Source organism: Teleopsis dalmanni, chromosome X, assembly GCF_002237135.1.
Source record: "Teleopsis dalmanni isolate 2A chromosome X, ASM223713v2, whole genome shotgun sequence".
Classification (NCBI taxonomy): Eukaryota; Metazoa; Arthropoda; class Insecta; order Diptera; family Diopsidae; genus Teleopsis; species Teleopsis dalmanni.
Genome location: NC_051848.1, coordinates 10,694,591 through 10,712,675, shown reverse-complemented (window position 1 = coordinate 10,712,675; position 18,085 = coordinate 10,694,591). Strand labels below are relative to the sequence as shown.

General features: G+C 35.8%; 1 protein-coding gene across 8 annotated transcripts in view; it reads right to left on the bottom strand.

Annotated features, from left to right (window-relative positions):
* The window catches only part of LOC119687571 (nesprin-1), a 138,257-nt gene that overhangs the window by 5,111 nt on the left and 115,061 nt on the right, over positions 1–18,085 (bottom strand). For 7 of the 8 annotated variants that reach the window (XM_038101925.1, XM_038101926.1, XM_038101929.1 and 4 more), the window contains 6 exons: positions 15,851–15,961; positions 14,724–14,888; positions 6,355–14,661; positions 5,003–5,308; positions 4,118–4,375; positions 31–3,050 (listed from right to left, as the gene is read on the bottom strand). In XM_038101925.1, the coding sequence (XP_037957853.1) occupies positions 31–3,050; positions 4,118–4,375; positions 5,003–5,308; positions 6,355–14,661; positions 14,724–14,888; positions 15,851–15,961 (12,167 nt within the window). The remainder of the gene's footprint in view (positions 1–30; positions 3,051–4,117; positions 4,376–5,002; positions 5,309–6,354; positions 14,662–14,723; positions 14,889–15,850; positions 15,962–18,085) is intronic. The other variant, XM_038101923.1, reaches the window with a different exon arrangement.

Genomic DNA, 18,085 nt, shown 5'->3' with positions numbered 1-18,085 from the left:
ATTAAAGAATTTTAACTATATGTAACTTACCCTCTGGCCTGATCCTGTTGTTGACGTGCCTTCCACTGCGACTGCAATGTATTGAATCGCAATGTTAATTCAGACACTGTATCAGTTTGTGCTTCTCTCGAATCGGCATTACATTCTGTTTGCAATATTTTACTCAGATGGTTTACTAATTCCACAGAAGATTGGGCGTTACTAATAAGTTTTGAAATGGTTTGTGGGCCTGGTTTTCGTGTTTTATCACATATCGTTCGCATTAAATTATCTAGATTTACTTGACATTCTTTAATAGCAGTCTCAAGTTCCATTATGTATGCATCTTTAGCTGTTATTGATGTCTCACGTTGCATTTGAGCCTTGCGCAATTTACGATTCGACAGAGTATTTACTTGCACTCCAGCTTCGGACTCTTTCGAGCGAGTCGCTGTTATAGCTTCAGAAACTGCACCACCGATTGCACCTGCAGCTGCAGCACCAGCAGCTGCAGCACGTACAGTCCAATCCTTTTTGATTGTGACTATACGGGTTTGAAGTTGTTGCCAAAGTGTCGTATATTGAGTGATGAGCAAAGCTATTTTTGCTACATCTTCTTTCTTCAATTTCGATTTTGCTTTTTCAGCTAATTTATCTGCATTTTCTACCTTATCATTGCTTGCCTTAAACTTTCGTTCCAGACTTTCTACACGGCTTAGCGCAGACTTAAGTTCACTTGGATTGTTTACATCCGCGCTTGTTAGTCTATCGAGTTCGTTTTGTATAGCTGTTAGCGACTGCATAGCTTCATTTTGTGCATTGTCAAACTCACGATACACTTTCATATCCTCATCGATTACATCGATGATGGCATTACAGCGTGGAACTAGTTGCTTCCATTTGATCAACATAGTCTTGGTCGGCATTGTCAGCTTTTGTATGTTTTCGGGATCAATGCCATGACTGGAATTAAGTTTGGCATATGCTTGCTCCAGTTGTTGAAGCTGTTCTCGGTTGTTGAATAGTTCCGCTAGTTTTAATTTTATTTTTTGTTGACGATCAATAATTTGATCTTTGGATAATGTTTTCAAATTCCGTTCTAGTTCCGATATTTCACTTTCTTGTTTTGCTAACCAATCTTTGTGTTCAGTTGTCAGTTTAATGAGCTGTTGCAGTAAACTCCAAGTGTTAAGTATACGATGCTTACGTTCACTGGACTGACTACAGACATTCTTCCACCGTTTTTCTAGGTTCTGTGCAGAAACGGCCAAATTTGAAGTGTTCACATGAGTACGCCATGTATCAGAATCGTTCAAAAGCATATCAACGAGATTTAGAACTTCACCAACATTGCTGCTGTGATGTTCAATTGATCGTTGTATCTTTTCATGTTCCTTCAGTTTCGTTTCAATTACTTGTGGTTTATATGAGTCAAACGTTAGCGGTTTGCCTAACTCTGTTTCTACTTCAAACATCCAGGTACGTATTAGTGCGATACGCTCTTCAAGACGCATTAGCGTTACTTTCAGATCATTAATTTTACTTGAACGTTGCTTGCAAAGAGTCTTTAGTTTCTCCCAACGATCTACGAGCATATTAGACTTCTCATATACTTCTGCTTTTATACTATTAGCATGGTCCGTATTTAAATCGGCATGTAAGGATATTAATTCGCTGCCTGTGGTGAGCAACCACTCGCGATCCTTTTCACGCAACTGTAATTCAGAATTGATTTGTTTCTCTAATTGCTTGGCAGCATCCTCAGGATTTGCTATAGCAGAAATGTCTGACTCACGTTCTATACGATGTTCTAAGTTCTGTAGCCACTGAGAAATACGTTCATAACGTGAATTGAAATTCGCTTGCAGCGATAAACGTTCTTCAATGGAACTAATGAGTGTTGAGAGTTGATAGTCGAGATCAGCATGTTGTTGCCATAAGATCCATATTTGTTGACGTATCGATTTCATGTCATGCGGACTTATACACTCCTTTAACTCCTCTTGGGTAACATTAAGTTTCTCAATATCCTGCGTCAGACTTGCAAGTCGTATACGTTGTCCACGCAAACTACTAACACGTTCCTGAATGTCGTTCGCAGTTGTAGGCACTTTGACAGAGCACTCCTCAATAATCTGTTGAACGTTACCAAAATCGCTTTGAATTTGCGAAACCTTTTCTTCGTATGTATCGGACAGTTGGGAAATCTTGGATAAAAATCCTGACCACGTTTGCAAAGCAGCCTTCAAATTGTTAATGCGCTGAGACACACTTGAGTGTTCCATGCGTATGGATGTAGCTAAGGCGTTATCACAGAACTGCAACAATTGTTGTTGTTGGTCTTTTAATTTGCACGCCATTTTCTCACCTTCAGGTAGCTGTTGCAATAGCATATTAAGACGTTGATTCTGACGTGGAATTTGTTTTAAGTGTATATAACGTAACTCTAAACGTGACCGTTCCTTTTCTCGTTCCTTTAACCAATCAAGTAGGACCGACAAATCTTGACGATATGTGTGCCAAGCAGACATACGACGTTCAAGCTCAGCATTGCGTTGCATTATGCGTGACAACGTTTCATTATGCATATTGGTAAGAGCCTTGAATTGTTCGACGATTCCTGCATCTAATTGTTCTTCGGTGGCTGTGTGTGACGACAGTACGCTTTGTTGTGAAACCAATAAATTTTGATGTATTTCACAGAGATACTGTTGCTCACGGAGACTAGTATAATCTTCTGGTATGGCACACGAAAGGAAAGCTTGCACATGCTGTAAATATTGACGCCACAGTTTAAGTGCTTCAGTGCTGTTTTGACTGCGTACCAGCAGCGAGGAGAGACGATGATATTCTTGGAAAGTATCCTGGAATATTTTCTGCCACAATTCAAGCACCTCTAAAACTGATGCATCCTCTTGATAGTTGGTATTAGTCGCTGCTGCATTATCGATGTTTCGTTCACGCAGATGTTTCAATTGCTCTTCAGTATGAGCCAAAGTCTCTAGGTGAGTTCGTAAAACAGCAAGCTGCTGCTCGCTGTCTTTCGCTGTTTGTGGTTGACGAGATACATCCTGAAATGAGACAGAAATTAATAAAATGAACATAATTTCATCTTAAGCAATACTTTGCGATCTGCTGGCATTCAACTTTAGTGCAACGACTTGACTTGTTAGCTAAATACATTTAACTTACACGAGTCTAGATATTCAAACGCACTCTCTACAGAAAAAAAACCCATATGACTGACTACATGCACTCATGTACTTATTTCCTGTAATTTGTTAATGACTTTATTTAAGGTAAATGAAAAACTTTTTACAAGGCAATGAGCACGGACACCCCTCACCGTTGATCCCTTCAAACCTTCAAACCTTCAAACCTTCTCAACCTCCATATTTCCACTCATATATCGCTCCTTTTGATTTGTTCAATGTTAAAAAACACATTAAGGTTTGTTTTCATTGTTCCTCTGCTGCGAGTTTTGGTTCATTTACGTTCCCGCTGCCAGCAAACAACTGCCTGACCCACTGAAACTATGAAAATCCACAGGCTGACGTTGTGAAAACTTTTTCACTATTTAACCCAATTTTCACAATTTTTGCAATTTTCACGATTTTCACAATTTTCACAATTTTCACGATTCGCTTAATGCAAATATATGTTAGAAGCGTTTTTATTTTAAAAATACACAAGTACCGAAAGTGAGTTGCGGTGATGTCTGCTGTCTACTGTCAGTTGCTATTTGTTAGTTGCTAGTTACATTGGAATGTGAATTTCGGATTGCGGATTGCGAATTGCGTTGGTAGCGAGGTGGTTGAGATGATTAAGGTGGTGTAAAAAAAATGCTCACACTAATTTCATTGGAATTCCCATAACAATTTAAGCAAATTATTTTAATCGATTGCCGTCTGGCTCTTCAATTTAAAATTACCTTTCAATTAGAACTGATTATAGCAATAATTGAGTTAGTGGGTGGTTCGGAGTATCGGAAAGAGTGGGTAAAGAGCGATTAAAGAGTGAGTAAAAAGTGTGTAAAAAGTGAAACCTTAATTATTTTCAAGATATACCGAAAGTATATCTTCATGAGGTTTAATTGATTGCCATTAGATCAGAAAGAATTGTTTTATTAAATGCTTACCTGGTGGACGTTGTGGAAGAGTTGTTTGGCTTGCATGACGTTCTCCTCGATTTCTTTACGTTCCTGGTTTTGTGCTTCAGCAGCATTAGCCAATGCAGTTATAGTTTCCTTACAGCTTTGTAAACGTTGACCTAACGCATCGAGTTCACCTTGCATAAGACTTGAGGCATCTAAGCCAACATCTAAAGCAATCTTTGAGACAATATCACGCAATTCTGTCAAACGATTATTTTGCTCATTCAAGTTATCTTGGTAGACCTAATAAAATTACAAAAATTTTATTAAATTAAATAACAAAACTTATTTACTCGAGATGTATTTAAATATGTAACAACCACCTTGAGCACTTAGTGGGTTTCAAACGTTCTGAGGGTATGGAAGTTATTCATCGTCAAACATAATTTAAGCATACTTTACGCTTTCTGATAAAATTATATCAGCAGCAACGATAACGTGAACGAAGTTCATTGAAAAATCCACATTTGAGTTTTGTTGTTTCATGAGATGAAAATAAGTCATCCATAATTAAATTAATGCGATAAAATCAACATCAAAACTTCTAACATCATATCAAAGATATGAGCAATGCAAAGCCCTACTTATCTAGAGCAATCGAAAACGTTCAAATGGAACGTGATTAGGTATATTTATCAAATATGATGTTGACATGATAGTATCATGGCATTAATTTTTAACTTTTGCAGTTATATTTCTTACTGATGAGAATTCTTGTTTAAAAGGTGATTAACATTTCCGAAATCTTATCATTTTCAATGCTACATAAAAATACGAGATAACTCTTGCTGTCTTTTTTGGCCTAGCCGATTTCGTACATGACATCAAATTATTAAACAAAAATTGGAATTAACTATATTCATTACTCACCTTGGCATGCTGTAAAGATTCTGTTGGTTGTTCCAAATTCTTGATGGTATCCATTTGCTGATCAATAAAAAGTTTCACAGCAGCTGATGCATCTCGATATTTATCCCAGAGTTCAACAGCTCTTTGATAACGCGTACACAAACTCTGTAAGTTTTCTGAAGTATCATTCCAAGCGACTACTGCTTCTTGCACTGCAGATTCAATCTGTTCGACAACTTCAACATTACAAGTTTCGATAAGGGGTTTAGCAGATAATTTCAAATCTTCAAGTAAAGTCTGACGGCTTTGCAGATCTCCAGCCAATCCCTAAGAAAAACACAATCATTCAATAATCTTATCAAACCAGATCTTAAAATATTTTATTTAAGAAAAACAAATACAATAAATGAAGCAGCGATTTATCACTTCCGCATTACCGGTTCAGAATTTCGATACGTGTTCGAAACGAAAAAGAATTTTCGACCACATCAAAACCACATCAAAACAGTCGCGTGAATGTTCTTTGCTTTCCCACAAAACACTGATGTTGGCTGGTCAAAATCTCACCCACCGAACCTCCAACAATTTGAAACGATGAAACCGCACTTCGCCAAACGGCAAAAAACGCGCACAACGACCTTATAAAATTTTTTATTTATTCAAGCCCCGTGCGTTTCGCGCTGCTACTCACTTTTCGGTCTTCAGTTTTCACTTTCGAAAGCAAAAGTATTTGAAGTGAGCGCAAGTATTTCAATTTACTTTGTGGTGAGTATGAGTTACGATGTACGTAAGTGGTGGGGCGTACGTAACGTAAGCAGTTGCAATTGTAGAAAATCAATGAAGCGTGAAGCGACTTATTCGCGACACAAGAAAATTCGCGTGCGATAACTTCGATTTCAAAAACGAAAATGAAATGAATAGCCAATGCGTTTGTCCACAACTGACTGATTCTGCGGAATGACTGCACTTCACAGTTCGCTTTCGTTTTTGCGATATGAGTTCACACTCAGAAGCAATCTGTCTTGTTTTTTTATTTTTTATTTTTAACACACAAAAGCTTTTAGGCGCAGGTAGGGAGCAGTGAGCCGAACCCATTAGTATCCTTAAAGGGATCGTATCTAATACGATAAGAAGCAATATTGTTTTTGTCAGTAAAAGTAAAAGCAATGCTGATACTAATACTGATGATTGATACTGTTATCAAATGAAATTTAAATACTTTATATCGTAACATATATCGTAATATCGTAACAACATGACAACATGACATTATTTATCCCACCTATTATAGAATAATATTATCTTTACATACTCGTGTATGTACATAAAACGAAAAGTTAGAAAAATAAGTTAAAAAAAATGCAAACACTCACCTCAAGTCGTTCTGTTGCCTTTCTCAAACGCTCGTAATCAACTTGGCCATGTACCTTCAAAAGTTCCATCATAAAATCGGTTTCTTGAACGGAATCATGCACCAATTCCAGCTGCCGTTCGTAGCGCATCCACAACGCCAATCGATTGCGTAGTATTGTCATTATATTGGTACATTTGCTTTCGAGGAAGGCGTGATCGTCCTGTAGTTGTGAAATGTCACGTTCCAATTTAACTGGTGAAACTGACATCTTGAGACGCATTGGCAAAGTGTGCAACATTTGCCGTAGCTTCATAATATCCTGCCAGTTACTAATGAGATCTTCGCCAACTGTTTGACAGTCTAGTACAGCTTTCTCAATACTTTCGCTACCCAACTTTTCGGCATTTTCACACTCGTCCAATACGACAGATATCTTTGTTTGATGTTTTCGTAAATTATTGATACCTTCTTGTATGGCGATCAACTGTTCGTGTAAAACAGAAGCTCCCTCAAGTTCTTCAGCAATTTGAGTTGTGATTTTATGCGAAAGCGCGAATAGTTCACCAACTTTTTCTGGTTTAGTTGCGGGTTCTTGCAATCCCACACGTCCCAATTCGTTACAAATGAAACCAACACGTGTGCGTAGCACTTGAATTCGTTCAATATATAAACATAGCTCTTCTTCATTTTTAATGACCCCTTTCATGCTTGTCATTGTCAAATAAATTTCCTGTAGCTCACGTTCGATTAGTTTTAGTTTTTCATCTGCAGGCATATCATGCGATGAAAAGCTACTCATAATGGTACTTTGAATATTCTCAATGGTTTGTGCTACATCATGCCAACGATCTTCGAGTTGTGCATGGAATTGTCGTTGTAGTACTTCATCGGCTAACGGCAACATTTGCAATGCCTTCTCAAAACTATTGCTAGCTTCATTGCGTACGTTATTATTCATTTCGAAATGTGCTTTAACTTCCCAAAATTGTCGCATGTGCTCAATCGGCTGTTCTGAAAGATCTTCTGGTAATTGTATTTTACGAAGTTCTTTTTCCGCTTCTGACAAGAACGATTCCATTTTAATGGTTTGATTTCCGTACTGAGTCCAAATTTCTTTGAATACGAGCAAACGATGCAAATATAATGATACCTCCTCTCGCAATTTGAGTAGAACAATTAAAGCTTCATTAGTTTCCTCAACAAGATTGGGTGCCTGTACAAGGCCTTGCAACTTATTGGCAATATTGGACATTTGAGTCATTTTTACATAGTGATGAGAAATGTCAGTGCTAAGGGATTGATATAAACGAGTGTACTGGTCATAGTCAACTGATGTAACGGCTGATAAGTCTGGGACACGCTGTTGTGCCACTTGTAACCACTGCAATTCCTCTTTCATTCCTTTCTCTAAAACGGTCCAACGAGATGCAGCTTGAACTAGTTTTGAAGAACGCTCTGATGCTTTTTCTAGAAGAACTGTTGCACGATTATACAGTTCCTTGTGCAGTTCTGAATGCTTTTCTCTTGTTTCTGCATCAATATTTTCTTCAAGAGACTCCAGTATAGCGTGACAGTGACTTAAGTTAACAAAGAACTTACGATGCTTCTGAAGTTCATGATTTAATTGTTCTAATGTACTAGAAACAAGTGGACTCTCAACAAGCTTATCAGCAACGACTGTTATGTTTGTGAACTCTTTCAATGTTTCCTCATATTCTTCAGATAAGGATTGTAATTGAAGCAAGCGGTCTCGTTCTGCTACGATACTATTTTCAATGTTCTTGCAGGTTTCGTAGCAATTGTAAATGTCCTGAGGGACTTTTTTGCCTGGGAAGTCTCGTTGCAGTGCTCGTGCATTTTGCATCAGTTGAGAAATGTTTGCCGATGCTTCAGCATTTTGTGCTTCCATTTCATCCAAATACGTTAATTTTGTATTTAACGTGCTTTCCTGCGATGAAATGATATCATAACGCTCTTGCAAATCTTCCAATATTATGTTAATGCGTTGCACAAGTGTAATATAATTATTCCATTTCTCCAGATCTTTTGTGTCTTGAGCTTGGTTATCCTTCGTGACATCTTCAACTGCACTAATATGCTCGTTGAGCTTATCAATACACTGTATTACTTCTGGTGCGTTAACTTCATTTGTATCGGCAAGTTCGGATTGAAGTACATTTATGTTTTCTTTAATGGAGTTCAGTTCATCATTCAATTTATTGTAGTCATCAATTTTTTCCTCAGAAGGCCCTTCATTTGATTGCTGTCTTATCAAGTATACGCGGTACTCAATAGTTTCCAGCCATGTCGAGACAGTTCTTATGATTGTTACAACTGTTTTTTGTATTTCGACTGGATTACCTTGTTCCTTGGCATCTTTTAGTTGACTTAAATTATCATTTATTTCCTGTAAACGTTGCTCTACAGGAACTTCTTTTATTTGATCTGATAAAGTAGCCAAGTGAAGCACATTGCTCAGTGAGGTCTGTTGAGGTGTGGTCTCCTTCAAATTTTTAATTCTACCACCTATGGCTTGTTTTGTTTCCCTCCAAATATCAGCTGTTGGCGATTCTAATGTAGTTGTAACTATCTGCCTCTGACCTGGATAATGTAATAGACTTTCAGACATTATCATTGCCTCTGACATATCTTTTGGAGATCGTTCCAAAGATATATTTGCAGTAGTTGTTGGCCAAATATGTTCATCACTATGAGGAAGCTCTTTATCAGGTCCTGGAGTAATTGGTACGGCAATCTCTTCAATTGGAGAAGTAACTTCTTCAATCATAACAGATGAAGTAGGTCTTGAGCGCGGTTTACTATTTTGCTGAGCTGATATGCTAACTTTATTTTGTTCAGTTACATGAATTGGGGTATTTGGAAATTCTTCATAGACCGTGGTTTTTGTGATTTCCAATTGAACTAACTGAGGCTTCCTTTCTGGAGTCACAGCTTGATCAGCAAAATTACGTTCTGATTCTAAAAAGTTTTGATTTGTATTAACCACAACGCTAGGTTCAGGCACACCAAATTGATCAATTTCAACGCTGAGATTAACTTCTGGCAGTTCCATACCATCATCAACGACACTGTCATCATCCGCTTTGTTCGATTTTTTTCCTTTTTTAAATTTCTTCTGTGATTTTGGTAATTCCACAGTTTGAGTATATTCATATACAGCGGGTTCAATTTCAGATGTATCAGTGTCTGCTGGAATTGCAACTGTTGTATGAATTTCAATATTATAAGGTTCAGAAAGCGATGTAGTGGTCAATGACAAATCATCGTGAGTGAGTGGTTCTAAGGAGATAGGCTCTGGTGATGTTTGCGTAACTATATCCTTGATTTGAACCGACTCTGTTAGTGTTTGCTGATCAGAAGTTTCAACTGGTATTGATGGCAAGATTTCTGGTTCAGTAGATTTTGGAACTTCTGGTTGCTGTTCTTGTTCTACAGTTTGAACAAAAGTTTCTTGAGTGGGGGTAATTTCTGTTCCTGTTGATTGGGTGGTTGTAGGTATCACTTTTTCTGGTATATTTAAAACAACATCAGTTATCAACTCTTTCGCCAGTGAACCAACAATGTCAACTGTTTCGGGAACGGCAATCTCTACAACTGGTGTTGTTTCAGTTTCTCGCTCAGTTCTAGTTACAATAATCGTCTGAACTGAAATATCTTCAGTTTTAGGAATATCTTGAATTTGTGGTTGTGGGAGCTCAATAGTTTGGTCGTCCGTTTGTATTTGCTGTGTGACCATTTCAATTTCTGGATCGTGTTTATGATCTTCTTCTATAGTTGCTTCAATGATTGGCGTTGTTTGAACTTCACTTTCCACTACCTCAATCATAATTGTTTGAGACTCTATTTCACGATTTTCTGGTAAAGGTTCCAAGCTTGTCTGTTGAGATATTTCTTCCTTTTGCGGACGATGTTCGGGAGAAGTTTGCACAGATTGCGCATTGGTTTCAATTTCAAGTTCTTTTTCAGCGACTTCAGGCTCATTTCGTGGTGTTGTTTGTTGTTGAGCATCTTCGACATATGATAGTTGAACAATTTCCGTGGGTATGACAATTTCCTTAATGGGTTCAGAAGGAGATTGAAAATCTGTGGAAATAACCGATTCTTCTATCACTTTAATTATTGTATCATTTTCAAAACTTGTTGCTTCACTTTCAGGACTTATTTCAGCAATGACTTCTTGTTGAATTTTTCCCTCAGAATCTAAACTCAATGATTCAACATCTCGAGGTGTGTCATCAGATGACGCAACAGTATAAGACTCCTCGTCTTCTATTATTTTAACTTTAGCTTTCTTCTTCTTTCTTTGTGGCTTTTTAACTTTGTTTACATCATCTGCATCTTGCGTTAAATGGTCAGCTTCATAACCTGTTTCTCTAGGAGATTCGATTTCAATATCAGAAACTGAAATTGCACTCGGAATTGGCACAGTAACTGTTTCCTCTACAGGAACAATTTCGGGTTCCACGACAGGCACAACGTCTGGTTCTATAATTGGTATAATTTCTGGTTTTTCAACAGGTACTAATTGTGCATCTTTTCTTTTCTTTTTCTTTCGACTTCGATTAGTATCAGTTGGCACCTCTTTTCGATCATCTTCTTGACCCCCAACCTCAATTATGCTCATGCTTACTTTAGGTGTGTGCACAGAGACAGAAGTTTCTTGCACATCAGGTTTTAACACTACTGTCAACACACCGGAGCCATTATCTTCAATAGAAGGAGCAGTAACTGTAAACGATTTTGGTTGTACCGGAATATTTCCTGCAGCGGCTTCCTCAGAGATGAAAAGCTTCGTGATGGAACGAATATCTTGTTTAGGCTTTATATCTTGCTCTTTTAGGATTTCAGTATTGAATAATTTATTGTCATCCTTAGGTTCAGTTTTCGCTTCTAATTTATTTTGAGATTCTATACCTACTGTTGGGGAAGGTTCATCAGTAATTACTGTTTCTTGCGAATGTTTAACTTCAGCCTTATCTAAATCTGGTTTTAACTCTTGTAATATTGTTTCCACAACTATAGTGGCTGTAGTGTAAATTTCATCTTTCGGTATTGGTTCATTATGTTCTGTTTCTTTTTTAACATCAACGATTTGTGATTGAATTGGAACCGATGAAATGGTGTCTACTGTAGGCTTATCTGTTTCTGAATTTGGTTGTATTAATATTGATTCAACTGTTATAGTGGCAGTAGTATGATCTTTGTCTTCTGAGACTGTAACAATTTCTTGATCTTTGGTAGGTTCTTTGATGTCGAGAATTTGTGATTCAGCTGGTATCGTTAAAACAGTTTCTGTAGAATAGTCTGGCTCAAGTATATTCGGTTTTATTTCTCGTAATATTGTATCAACAATTACTGCGCTCGTAGTGTAAATTTCATCTTTTGACATTTCTACGGGTTCATGATGTTCTATTTCATCTTTAACATCAACGATTTGGGAATCTATTGGAACTGATAAAATGGTATCTACTATAGGTTTATCTGTTTCTGACTTTGGTTCTATTAGTATTGATTCAACTGTTACAGTGGCAGTAGTATGTACTTTGTCTTCTGGGGCTGAAATGATTTTTTGATCATCTGAGGGTTCTTCGATGTCAGGAATTAGTGATTTAGCTGGAGTCGTTAAAACAGTTTCTGTAGAATATTCAACTTTAGGCTCAAGTGTGTCCGATTTTATTTCTTGTAATATTGTATCAACAATTACTGTGCTAGTAGTGTGAATTTCATCTTTTGGTATTTTTTCAGGTTCACGATGTTCTTCTTTTTCATCAACAACTACTTGTAAATCACTTGGAACTTGTGAAATGGTTTCTATTACAGACGTGTCTGATTCTAATTTTGGCTCTATTAATATTGATTCAACAGTAATAGTGGCAGTAGTATGTGCTTTGTCTTCTGGGACTACAACGATTTCTTCAACTTCCACAGGTTCTTTAATGTCTACAATTTCTGATTCAATTGGCGGCTTTGAAAAAGATTCTGTGAAATATTCAACTTTTGGTTCAACTGATTCCAATTTCGATTCCGTTAATATTTTTTCAACAATTTCAGTGATAGTAGTCGTAGTGTCAACTTTGTCTTCTGGTAAAGCAACTTGTTGCTCATCAGGGATTTGAGAAAGCGAAACCTGTTTTTCAAATTCATAATTATCTAATGATACTGGATAGCCTGTTTCCTCACTAATTGGCCATATGGGCTCGACTAATTCTATTTGTTCTGGCAGAGTAATTGTTTCAATAACAGGCGTAATTGTTTCATCTCTGTGTTGTGAAATTTCTATATTGCTTGGCTCCAAATGATGTTCAGTTGGCCATATATCGGTAATATTTTCAACAGCTTTTCTCGATTCAGGTTCATCATTTTTCTGTACATATGTTGTGGTTACAATTTGTGTTTCTATTGCTGGTGAGATGTGTGGTAATTTAGTTTCGTCAATCAAATCAATTTTAACGGGATCTATTACTGTAACATGAACAGGACTTGTAGCAATATCTACAGGTTCAACAAATTTTTCAACTTCTACTTCAGGTGCGAGAGGACTAATCAAATCTACAGGTGCTTCACTTGTTACAATACTTTTTGTTGTTGTTGTTGTTTTTATATTTGTTGTTGGCTGTGTTTGTGTAGTGGTGATGATAGAAGTTTCAATATCAAATACCTGTGTCGGGTCAGTTTCACCAACCTGAGGTTGACCCTGTGTCTCTTTCCAGTCCTCCTCATGCGCAACTTCTTCAATAATGACGCCTGGTTGCTTGGTTAGGCGTTCAAACTCTTCATCAGTTACAACTTTACCGTTTATAGTACGTACAATATTAACATTAATTTGTGGTGGCATTTCTTCTTCAGTAACTTCAATCTCTTCAGGTTCTTCAATAACTTCTTCAGTCACATGCTCTACTCCATTGATAATGACAATACGTTTGATGATTTTACGGCTTTTACGTATAATTTTACGAGTCACTTGCTGAACAACTGCGCGAATACTACTAGTTTGAGTCTCGCCCGTGGGAGGAATATTCAATTGATCTAGATACGCAATTTCACTAGCGTTTAATGGTACTCCTTGTACAAATTCTTCTTGAACGACAACTGGCTGTGTTTCAAACTCTTGTACGACAACAGCTGTGGAGCTTGCACCACTATTTTTATCATCTTCTGTGGTTGTGCTGACTTCGACATTTTCGGGCAACTCTTCAATACTCTGTTTTTGTACTATTTGGTGAAGTGTTCGAGTAATCTTTTTCACCACAATATGTTTAGTACCATCCGGATCAACTACTACTTCAGTGGTAGTTGCATCGGGCTCAACAAAAGTGGTCTCAAATGATTGAGGCACATTCTTTAATACTAATTCAGTCGCACGATCAATGTCACCTTGCGGTTTTTGATGATAACGAGCTTCAATTTGTACTTCTTCTGGTATCTCAGGTATATCCTTGTTAAGTGTAGTATCAATTTGTATTGTTTCCTGTCCAGCTTGTATCGTTTGCGTAACTGTTATATTCTCTGTTGGTTTTTTCTCTTTTTGAGTTTGCATAGAAGCCTCAGTTGTTTCTACAGGAACCAACATAGCCGGTGGTTCGCTTGTAAGACTTGTTTGAGCTTCTACAGTTGTAGTCTTTACTTCAACAGGCTTTTCAAGTTTCTCAGAGGTTTGTGTCTCAACAGTAAACATTTCCGTTTGTGGTGCTATATTCTCAATGGGTTGAATTGCTGTTATGGGAGCATCAATTGGTTTTACTTCTTCTTCAGGCATAGAAGCCGAATCAATAGTATTATCATTTGATTCCATGGATTCGTGCGTTCGCGTTTCTATTGATGATGGTGCTGGTGGTGATGCGGATGTTGTAATATTGGCTATAGGTGGTACTATTTGCTCTTCAGCTAATATACGCAGACGTTGCTCTTCATCATGTTTAGCTTTACGCAACTCAACAATTTTGGTTTCAATGGTAAAAATTCTGGTTGTTGCTATTGTGATTTGTTCACGGAGTAAAATAATGATATTTTGTAGCTGCTCGACAAGCGCTTGTGCTAAAGGAGCGACATCGTCATGTGATTCTAGGAGACGAGTTTTCTCGAGCAATTCTTGCAATGATTGTTGTTTGTCCTTAAGAGTGCGTAAAAGCTGTTGACTTCTTTCGACTTGTCCTTTAAGTACTCTTTCATCATTTGTGCTATCAGCAGTTGGTTCGAATGATTTCAGTTCCTTTGATATCTCAATTATCCATTCTTCAATCTCAATTAAGTGTAATTGATAGGCATTCAATTCATCTTGACGCTTCTTCTGCCCATGAATGGCGCTCTATAAAAGTTTTTAATAAGCACTGCAATTTATTTCAAAATAGTTAATATATATAAACTTACAGCAATTAATGTAATGCCCTGTTGTGTGCGTCTTAGTAGAATATCAATGCGATCTTTAATATCGTTCAGCAAACGTTCAGAGGCTGGATCCGTAGGCAATATACGGCTTAATTCGTTTAGTCTTTGTGCTTCCTTCTCTTGATACTCTAGATTCTCTTGGATTAGCTGAAGAATTTACAGATTAGTAAAGGTACAAAATTTAAATTAAGGACTAAATGAATTTTTTAACTATAAATACAAACTTCTTAAATAGTATAACGTATTAAAACTTACTACAACATATACAAATTAATCAATTACAAAACACTAGGGCAGAGTACGCATACACTAATATAAACTTCAAATCATAGAACGATATGGATATGTGGCTAACACTAGTAGTAACTAAATCAACTTGTATGAATACTTCGTTTAGAAATTTGTTGTATTCCAATACACTTGCAATAGGCATCAAGATTCGTTCCTATTGTAAATGTACTCTAATCGGTTTCATCACCAACAATTCAACACCTTTCTCAACGGAGGTGGAAAATTTTGACAGAGGTGTACGTGCATGAGCGGTAATGGTTCTCCATACAAGGCTACCACACAATATACCATATATAAAAATAAAACAAAATATGAATAACATATCCTTTTGTATATTCTTATTCTATTATATTAACTGTTATTTTTTTTCTTTTAGTATAAGGGTTTATTTTTCAATCCTAACTGGCTTGAAATGGAACTATTCAAACGAGTTGATAACGAAATGTGCGATTCATGAATGATGCGATTGCGTTACTTTATGTGCTGCACACGCCGGCATTCAATAATCGAGTTTGTTGCTATTAGTGTTTTGCTTTCAAAATACAATTCTCAGTTAATTTACTTAATATTATACCACTATTGTGTCTATTATTGAGTAATTATTAACAAGTAACTATATATTGCAATTGTAACTACCGGGATTAGTGTTAGATGCGTTTCATATCAGTACATACGTGTATGTGCGGGGCATGTGGGGCATGTATATGAGGTTATAGATAATTAAATATGTATATATATATATATATATATATTAAAATGTGTAACAAAGTATATAACAAACTACTCAAATAGAAAAATTCCTTGCATATTTCACATACCTTGAGTCCTTGCAGCATTCCATCTAGGCTACTTTGCGGTAAATTAGTGATGCCATCTTCGACTGTTGAAAGCGATTGAAGTAACTCATCGATTTCAATTGTTAATAATTCCTATAATTTTTGTTTAACACAAACCGAATGAATATAAATAAATTAGCTTGATTATTTATTATTATTTATTTAATTTTGTTTGTTTAATAGTTCATTTTATTTTTTATTTTTTTTTGCAATTCACAATACAAGTAGCAAATCAATGTTAACAACAACAACAAGAAAATCGCGGTCATTCATTTTTAGTATCTTGCAAGTTAAAAGATATAGGTAAGATATATACAGAATTTACATAGATTAACGCATACCGTCATATATTTCATAAATACATATATATAATTAATATATTCAATAAAGTTAATAAATAAATATATATAAGAACTAAAGAGGCAGGCAACATGCGGAAAAAGAAATAAGTAGCTATACTAGTATTAACTACTCATATTTCATTAAGTTATTAGAAAGAGAAAAGTTCCTTTCAGAGAATTTTAGTCGTAATGTAAGGCTGCACATAAGCTCATCTATATACACATAGGCACACTCTACAAATTTAGTTAATACAAATTCCCTTCCAAACTGGAGATATGCGAATATAAAAACGAAAGCCGTCAAATTATACTCAATTTAATATTATCACAGTAAAACTTCCATAATAAGACTAACTTCACCTATTTATATATCGTTTTAACGAAAAAACAAAAAAAGATATTATCAAAAGTAATGGTAAGAATAATCACAGCAGAACTAACCCTTCAAAATTACAAACCGTATTAAATCGTAAGCTAATGCCAGTAACCGATAAAACAATCGAAAAAAACGATAGAACTAATCGTGCGAATTTAGTTTAGAATTTAGTTTGTCTAATCTTTTTACGTACAATCTTTTTGTTATATATATATACATTTTCTAACTTTACTATTTATGAAGAAAAAAGTTGTAATAAAAATTTTCGTTTTCATGTAGTTTCGAAAGCAATTGTGTTGGCAGTTTATTATTCGAATATGATAAGCTCCTATATAGTTTTTTTAATCATTTCAACTTTTAAAACCTTAGTTACTGCAAAAAAACTCGAAAGTACCGACACAACAGAGCCCGCCTTACAAACTTACATATACTACTAACCTAATTATTTTGTACGACAATTGCAGTAACCGGCAAAATGATCTAAATTAATAATAAGTTACGATAACAAAAGAACCAATCGTATGAACTTATATATCGTAAACCAAAGCAGTACCCGACAAAAAAACTAGAGGAGCTATAAGTACCTATAATAACGAGATTTAACCGTACATACATAGATATCGTTGTAAATTTAGTTTTTTTTGTAAATCAATTATATGAATTGCCAAAACGTGTAAACTCACAAATCCTTATTAACTTGATGCTATCGATATTTTACAGTAATAACCGACGAAATGATCCAAAATAATGACAAATAATAATAACAACAGGTCTTATCACATAAATTAACATACCGTTTTTAACCTGAGTCCATCGCAAACCAAAAAAAAAAACACGATAACATAATTGAATCGATTACTTTATCGAATAAAAGCGATATTTTATATTAATTAAATTTTAATCGATAAAGGATAACGAGGTAAAAATTTGTAACTGTAAATGTAGTAATATACGAAAATATTATTTATGTAGACACTTAATTATTTTGTAAAATTTAGTTTAATTTTGAATTGTGCATAAACTGTGTGATGCAGTTGCCACTCTAAATCGAATTGAATTTATTTTTGTTGAATTTTTATTATGAACGCTGCTGTTACTCAAAAATAATTCATTGGTATGAGGAACAAGCTGAATTAGTTCTTGCAAATTTATTTATAGAAATAGCATTTACTTGCAGTGCGAAAAAGCCCTAAAAAACTATACAGCAATCTACGAAGCAATCGCGCACGAGAGGTCAAAGGCCAGAGACGAGAAGAGCTGCAAAGAGCTATAGTGGACCAGTGGCAAAAATTATTCGATGAACTCGATACTTTTATGGAATTATTCGCATATTGCATACGAGTATGTAAAATAAATTAAGTATATAAACGGGAATCTTTCGGCAAGCGAAACTTGTCAAAGGGGTTGCCACCATTTTGGTGCAATGTTTTAGAATAGCATATCCATTTTTTGAAAAAATATCTACGAAATATAATAAAAAAATAAACGAAAAATTCAAAA